The sequence below is a fragment of the Fulmarus glacialis genome, unplaced genomic scaffold, assembly GCF_000690835.1.
Source record: "Fulmarus glacialis isolate BGI_N327 unplaced genomic scaffold, ASM69083v1 scaffold13494, whole genome shotgun sequence".
In the NCBI taxonomy this organism is placed as follows: Eukaryota; Metazoa; Chordata; class Aves; order Procellariiformes; family Procellariidae; genus Fulmarus; species Fulmarus glacialis.
Window position 1 is genome coordinate 23,729 of NW_009207481.1, and position 8,022 is coordinate 31,750.

The 8,022-nt window shown below is 52.7% G+C and overlaps 1 protein-coding gene across 1 annotated transcript in view; it reads left to right on the forward strand.

The window, feature by feature from the left end:
• Positions 1 to 5,746, forward strand: part of CACFD1 (calcium channel flower domain containing 1) — a 6,694-nt gene extending 948 nt beyond the window's left edge. The window contains 4 exon segments of the mRNA XM_009576133.1: positions 4,202 to 4,274; positions 4,703 to 4,825; positions 4,971 to 5,078; positions 5,534 to 5,746. Coding sequence (XP_009574428.1) covers positions 4,202 to 4,274; positions 4,703 to 4,825; positions 4,971 to 5,078; positions 5,534 to 5,627 — 398 coding nt within the window. The 3' untranslated portion in view covers positions 5,628 to 5,746.
• Positions 5,747 to 8,022: the final 2,276 nt, after the last annotated feature.

Below are 8,022 nucleotides of genomic sequence, written 5' to 3' on the forward strand. Positions count from 1 at the left end.
ACTTTGCCAGAAATCAGCCTGTCCTGTAGTGCTGTTTTGCTACATTCTGTGGAGAGATTAATAGCTCTTAAAAGCAGGAGGGACTGTTATGACCACTTAGTCTGATCTCCTGCAGAGCACAGGATGGAGAATTTCTTCTGCTTCAGGTCCACGACTTCTAGTAAAACAAGAGTGTTTCTCAGCCAGTGCAGTCAGCCCTGATTTATTCCCTCGGCTGTAGCGTTTCGTCTGATCCCCTTCTCTCTCTGTCCCCTTCCCATGCCTGCCTCTTGCCTGGGGACTTGACTGCACAAGCCCACGGCAGCCGACCTTGTAGACCCCCTCGGTTGGGCAGGGTCATTACAGCCCTTTTTGGCTAAGCTGGTAAAACATATGCCGCTCTCACTGTTTTATGTCTTAGGTGCTGAAATTCTGGAGGTGTGAAAAGATTTGGTAGGACTGCTCTTGTGGGGCAGAACGTACTGGCCTCGCCATGCTCTGCCTGGGGCCCCTGTGCTTCTGGTCCCGGCAGACGGCCAAGAGACCAGCTGGGACGTGTCTTCAGTGCAGGTCCCAGGTGGGGGTTTAGTGTAGCGGCATCTTTCCCACGGGCTGGGGCTGTAGCCGGAGCCTCGGCACTTTTTATGTGGCTTTGGCCCATGCACAGCTCAGGGGGATGCAGATGGAGGGTGAGGAGCTGGAAAGCATAGCTGGTGGGTCGCATTGGTGTTGCCCACCTCATGCTAGAGCAGCTCATGGGTGGCCTAAAAGCAGTGCAAGTTCTTCAAAGACATATTTTTTCTCTGCCTTCATGTTTCAAAGCAGCTGAATTATGCTTGGATTATTTTCCCAACCTTTTGTTCACAGCTCTGAGAACTCATGACTTGTTTTTAAAGGAAAGCTGAGAGTTTTATGTATTTGGGTGAGGCTGGGAGAAGAAGCTTTTGGAAGAAGAGCCAGGCTCTTAACAGGATTGCCGGTGATTTGGGGAGGCAGACAGCTTGCTCTGTAGCCCTGACAGTCTCCCTTCGTGAGGTTCATCAGGCAGAGAACGAGGCAGCGTGAGACACAGACTCCTCTTACGAGCAGGGAAATGGGGGACTGTGGAACGAGGCAACCCTCCAATGCCCCGTGCTAGTAATGGCCCTCTTCTAAATGCTCCTTGTTCAGCATCACCTTGTTGAAGGTGGACGGTTTGGAAAAGGGGTGACTAATAACACGGCAAGGCTGCTATTTTCAGAGCTTGCTATGAAAGAAGAGAAATAACTTATGAGGACTTTGAGAAACTGGATTGTGGTCCTGCTACAGGGCTGGATTATTTCTTACAGAAGAAAAAAATTCCCTGTAGAAAGGAAGAGGAACTTTGTTAGTGGAGGTGAGACTCATGGACAATGTCTACCCCGTTCAAACACTTGCAGCCCACAACTTGCTTAAGCCAGAAAGGTCCAGGAGCCGGAGCTGGAACAAGAACAACAAGGTTCAGGATCTGTTTCTGGCTCTTGCACAGGCTGGCTTGGTGACCTCGGCCAAATCCCTTCTCTCCCTTGTGTTCCTGTTTGTAAAAGGGTGAGGAGTCTGTGGCTTTTGTAAAATGCTCTAGGAGCAAAAATAGGCTTGTGTTGAGGACAGTGACCAGCTGCTTGAAATGAATAGAGCCTTTGTAAGGGGGGTGTTCTTCCCCCTCGTTTTAGCACCCAGTTATTTGTGCTTCCTCAGGGATTCGGGATGGGACAGCAGTTAAACAAATGGCAGAACTGTCTGTCTTCCATAGCTTACGTGCCATTGAGCATTATCTGCATTTTAAACCTATTGCGAGGCCTCTATTTTGCAAAAAGAAGTCTCTGGGTTGGCAGCTCCGTCCCGTTTTGGCTACTAAAGCAGGAGCTGATCCCATCCCGGTGGGACAAGGATGTACCAGGCTGCTGTGGGATGCGCTGCTCTGCAAAGGAGACCGAAGGTCATTGAATCGTTATCTCTGTGGCTGTTGGCAGCCGCCACCGAGTGCAGTGTTCCTGCGATTAATGCCGTCTGATTGGTGCTTGTGCTGACGTGGGGGCTTGCTCAGCTCAGGCTTGCTGGGTCATTAGTCCATTGGCAACCGGGGTGGTTGCTTAGCTGAGACTCCTGCAGGGACACTTAGTGCTCAAGGGTTGTTTTGGGGTGTCTGAGGACAAAACCTAACCAGAACCCTGACAAAACAACCCCTGGTTGGCTAGATTAAAAAAAAAGTAAGGCCAAAAACCTGCTTGGAAAATAACATTCTGCCTCTCTTGGTTTATTCTGTGGTGGAGACCGATTTTCTAGCTGTGAACCGCTTGGACCTCTACGCTCTGCCATGCTGTTCAGCAAGGCAGGGTTCTGCCCCAGCCCTGGCTGCGTTTTGGGAATAGTTGAGAGGCAGCTGGGTTTTGCTGTTCTGCTAATTATAAAGTCCAGAAAGTCATTTAGCAGTATTTTCGGAAGTGTGCTTTCCTGGTGGAGAGCAAGTGTCACAAGCCGGTGGTGCTTCTCCTGAGCTCCTCTTCCATCAGCATCCAAGGGTTTGTTGGTCACAGAGAAGAATTAGAAACCTAGAATTAGAAACATGTTGTGCTCTGCTCTCTGAGCTGCCCGCTGCTCCCAGCAATCCTGCTCGCCTTTGCTTTTCGAACTCTCCAGCTGTTTGCATGTGTGATCATGAGCGGATCATCCTACCCCAGTGCCTCAGTTTCCCCTGCAGTGTGGGATCACTGACACCGGTCCCTTTGCGATGGGAGGATGAGAAGTGCCCTTGGAGTGTGGATATTAACATGTCCTCAGGCATTTCTCCTCTGACGGCTGATCTTGTTCTTGCAGGATTCTCCGAAAGATTTTGGCTTCTGTGGAATAGTCCTAGGAAGCCTTTAAAAATAACCTTGTTTGGTTGTTTCCTTAAACCAGGAGGTCACTTGCTTGTGGGGTGACGTTAGATCGGTCCTGTCATAGACCTGCAGTTCTGTTTCCCATCTGGTAAATAAGGATAAATATTTTTAAGGATACTTTGAGGATTCAGCAGTGACTGCTTAAAAGAATCCTTGCAAACATGTGCCAGGCTTTTGAAGGTCAGGACCGCTCACAGCAGCTCTGCTCAGGGATCCCCTTAGCAAAACACGGGCAGACATCTGAAATACCCAAACCCAGGCTGGTCTCATTCTCAGAGACAGACTCTGCTGCTCTGCATTGTGCCGCTAATCGTCCCCAAGACAGCCTTTAAGGGTTATATAATTTTAGCTGGTGTTTTGCAGGGTGGTGGTGTTTACTGTGGACTCAGTTTGTGTTTCGCTGCCCTCCCTGCCTGGGCTCGGGTTCCCCGGTGAGCAGCGGCAGCCTGTTGGTATCGGCGGAGGAAAAGGGCCGTATCAAGTGCCGGGAACGCTCTGCAAGTTTAATGAGGCAGGAAGGAGACACATGTGGCCTCGGCTTGGAGGGTGCTGCCTGGTTCCTCTCCTTGCATTACAGAATCAGGAGTGCTGGGGCTATTTTGGGCTCTGCTTTAGCTAGCATCCGCTTCCGTTTGTATTAGCAGAGACCCAAACTTGGCTCTTTTCTGCCCATCTCTAGTGCAGAGCCAGCACTGTGTGGCTGAGACCAGGTTCACCTCTGCTTTATTTATTGTTTGCCCGTGTGCCTTGGTGCTGTAAGTCATGTTTTTGCTGAACTTTCCCTGTGCGGCTCAGAGACGGGTAACTGCTGGGACCTCTTTGTTCATCCCAGGATAAAGCAGTAATTCCTTAGCAAATAAAAACCAGGGTGCCACAGGGTGCCGCATATGTGACTCCAGTAAAAGCAAATATCTGTTGTTCTACACAAGTGAAATAGTTGTGCAAATCTCATGCTGAGACACCAAGTGTTCGGAGCAAAAGGATACCTGACTGGAGGAACTGGGAACAAGCCCTCTCCCCTGCATCCCGGGCTCCCATTCGGGCCATCAGACCCTTCCACCCACCCTCCTGTGCTGGTCTGTACGGCTGCTCTGCAGTTCCTAGAGGTGCTGGCCAAGGCAAGGGCTCTTCTGGGCAGCCCTTGCTCCGCAAAACAGCCCAAAATACAGGAGAGCAAAAACGTGCTGGTGTGGCTGCAAGGTCCCACTGCAGGGCAGAGCTGGGAGGAGAAGCCAGCCCTGCCTGCCGGGCTCCGGCCCCGCGATCCCCGTGGGCGCGCTGGGTTGGTCTTCGTGGTCCCTGAAAGCCTCTTTGCCTTCCAGCCTGTGCCTTCGCTGGTCTCTGGAACTGTGTCACCATCAACCCCCTGAACATCGCGGCTGGCGTGTGGATGATGTGAGCAGAGTTTCTTTTCTTTTTTTCTGCCGGGAGGAAGGTTCGGTTAATTAGACGCCACTGGGCAAGGGGCAGAGCTGCCCGGCTTGGGCCGTGGACGTGAGAGAAACATCCGTCAGGGTCTGCAGGCCCTGCGAATTGCCAGGTCTTGCTCCATTGGGCAGGTTGGGATGCTGGGTTTATTCTATTTGTATTCTTTCTTTACCCTTATCTGAGATACCCTTATCCAAATTAAGTCTGGGGCACCAGGTTTGGGAATTCTCGAGAAGCGGGGAGGGAGCGCAGCGGGGTCCAGCAAAAAAAACGCCATTCCCTTCTGCCTGCGTTTGGGCAGGGGAGCGGCTGGTCTCGGGGGGGGCCGGGGGGCATTGCTGACCCTCACTCTGGGCCACGCGGGCAGGGTTAACTCTGGTTTGCTCTATCTGGAGGCTCAACGCCTTCGTCCTGTTCCTGTGCGAAGCCCCCTTCTGCTGCCAGTTTATCGAGGCGAATGCCGTCTCTGCGAGGGCGGACAAGCTGCGGCCCTGGCAGAAAGCTGCTTTCTACTGCGGGTGAGGATGCTCCTGGGGTGTGTTGTGGTGGTGAAGCCATCCCGGGAACCGCGTTGGGATGCACGTGGGCAAGCCACGGTGGACGAGCATCCCCGCATCCCGTGGGGAGCGGAGCCCGGCTTTGAGGGCTGCCTCTGTCTTCCAGGATGGCTGTGTTCCCCGTCATGCTCAGCCTGACGCTGACCACGCTCTTCGGAAATGCCATTGCGTTTGCCACCGGGGTGCTTTATGGCCTGTCGGCGCTCGGCAAAAAGTAAGAGAGATCTGTCTGCTTGTGGAGGGGAGCGAAGGGGAAAGGTGGACCTCCAGCCCTCACCCCCATCTGCCTCCCTAAGGCTGTGCTTTCCTCTTGTACTAACCATGCGTTCAGGTGTAAATGCTGCCAGAGAACATCTCCCTGCCACCATCTCAAAGACCTGGGAGGGAAGGTTCTAGGGTTTGCTGAAGCTCTGAGCTTTTCCTTGGGAGCTCAGTCTAGGTTGCCCTGTGGGTCCCTCTCTCTGCAGCCGTTGGACGGATGGGCCCAGCTCTGGGGGCGGTGAGCGGCTTTGGTGGGGTTGGAGAGGGCCAGCAAGTCTCATTGCACTCCTGGCATCCCTCGGCACGGAGCGGCACGGGCCCCGGGTGGGAGACCTCTCTGCCAGGTGCTGTACCCGCCGTGGTGGGCACCCAGAGCTCACATCCCCACCCCGTCCCTTCTCTCTGCAGGGGAGATGCCATTTCCTATGCTCGGATCCACCAGCAGCAGAAGCAAATGGATGAAGAGAAGCTCACGGGGGCCCTGGAGGGACAGGCTCTCTGAAGCACAGGAGCTGGGGGTAACCTCTCCTGGATGCTGAGATGGTGAAGATATGGAAATCCACTCTGCCCTTCCCTCTGCCCGCTCCCTTCCCTGTGATGCCACGATTTCCCTGGACACTGCAGCAACTGGAAATCTCAGGGGCTGGGGCGGGCTGTGCCCTCTTCTCACACCAGCAGCCAGACCTCAGCACATTGGCCCCTCTCTCCACCTCAACCCTCAACCAAATATCTCACAGTCCCCCTATTTTTTAATTTTTTTTTAATTTTTTTTTGCTGCAGAGGTGCTGGCTCTTTGAGTGCTGCTTTACAAGCCGGAATAGGTAGCCTTTCTTTGGAGTGACGCCTGATAACGAGCCGAGGATGCAGGGCTCATTTGGGAACTGCTCTCCGGATGGGGTGAGGAGGGACAGAGCTGACGTGCCAGCTCCTTGCAAGCGCTGGTCTCGTGGGAGTTGGGGAGCTGCTGGCCTCATGCCTGGGGGTAACCTGCCATTGCACGTTACACCTTTTTAGTAACGCTCTCTGGCGTGGCCCTTCCCAGGTATGATACACTAATCCAGGGTTTAGCAATACATGGTGATGCTTAAGCTTGGTCTTCTTCCATTGAGTATATTTTAATATGGGTCCAGTTAGGCCAGGCATCGGAGGCATCGCTGACGGGAAAGGACTTCCAGCAAAAAACCCATATAAAGACAATAACCATCTCTGCCGAGGACCTGCCAGAGGTGCTGGGGCAGATCCTGGCACCTACAAAGCACAGTCCCCCCCTTCCTCCGGATACAGCTGCAGGCAGTTACTGCAATTTACTTGAATTACAAGAATTAATTACTTTGTCTTAATAAGGGTACTTTTCTTAAGCTTCACTCTTTTACTGGAGAAGAAGGGAAATAAGGTTTGCTTTACCTCAGCTGAAAAAGGGTACTATTGCTTGAGTCAAGTGGGATTTTTTGCTGGTGTAAGGGTTACTGATGTGCAAGAGCATCCTTCTCTCGTGAGCCCGGGACTCTGCTCTGTTATCTCTCACTCCCTGCGTCCACTCCTGCTCCTGTGACCCATCCCACCGCGCAACGGACCTGCTCTTTGCTGCTGTCTGGTACAGCCTTTCTCTTTGGGCTCATGTTCTTTTTGCATCAGTCCTGGGCTGGTTTTGTACGGGAAGGTGGCATATCCTTCCTTTGCAAACATAGAGAAGTCCGCACCATTTCAGTGTGCGGAGCTGGGATGTCTTGCTTCTTTATTCCAGGCTCCATCAGTGGTTCTCGCATCGTATTTCCTGTTTGCTTTCTATCATGCAGAACAAAACTGCTCACTAAGTCCAGATCCCCCTCTTCTTATCACGGTTTCTTTTTGGGGGTTTAATTTATTTGATTTTATGTAATTGCTTTTTATTTTGATTAGGAAAAAGGGGAATAATTTATTTCTAGTTATTTAAGTATTTTGATGGGACTCATTTTCTCTGGACATAGGAGAAAGGAGTGCTCTGTTTCCTGTCCTTCAAAGGACTGCCTCATTTCACTGGGGGGGGCTCTGAACCCGGGGAGAGCCCTGGCTGCTGTAACTGGGATGCTCTAACTGGGATGCTATAACTGGAATACTGTAAAACCCTACTTCAGCCTTCAGAGCATTTCTCAGACTTTGAAAGTGTGTTGTCCTTTGACCCCTTTGTCTTCTTCTGGGCCACTGGCTTGACAAAGTTTGTTTTCCCCCTCTTCTGGGAGAGAGAAGGGAGGAAAACGGGGCTGTAACTGCTGGACTGGAGGTTTGTACTCACTCAGCAGCCAAGGCAGATAGCAGCCATGGGGAGCAGCGGGGACTGCAGCCTGTTCTTACTCCCCTGCCCTGGGAGCTGGGCTCCGGCTGCCACCCACACTTTGTGGTCCCGTTTCAATCACTGGGGTAGCAGAGGGGTCGTGCTGCGGTCTGAGAAACGCTGGTGGAGGCTGAGCGCTGTCAGAAGAAGGGTCTGTCAAGCCAGCTGCTCTGTGGCTTCTGAGCAGTGTCATGTTGGAAAATATCTATATAACGTGTCCTTCCTCCAGGTACGGTGCATATTCGACACCAGAATGTCCTGGCAGAGCTGGGATGGAGCCGCCGCTGCAGGGGGTGGCTGGGGACGGATGTGGCTGGGTACGGATGTAGCATGCACGTTGCAGCGGGAGCAGAGCGGGCTCTGGAGATTGGGGGGCTAAGCTGCCAGCTAATGTTAGCTGCTGTTTCTTCCTTGGAGTTCAGGGAGGTGTGAGGATTTACACCAGTCAGGAACGCGCCTTGGGTTTATTTACACACACAGGCCCGTGCAGCTGGATCCTGGGTAGCCACTTTCCGCTAAGCCCCTTTCCCCCCAGCCCTCTGAACCGTGATTGCTCTGACACCAGCTTGTCCGGGACGCAGAATAG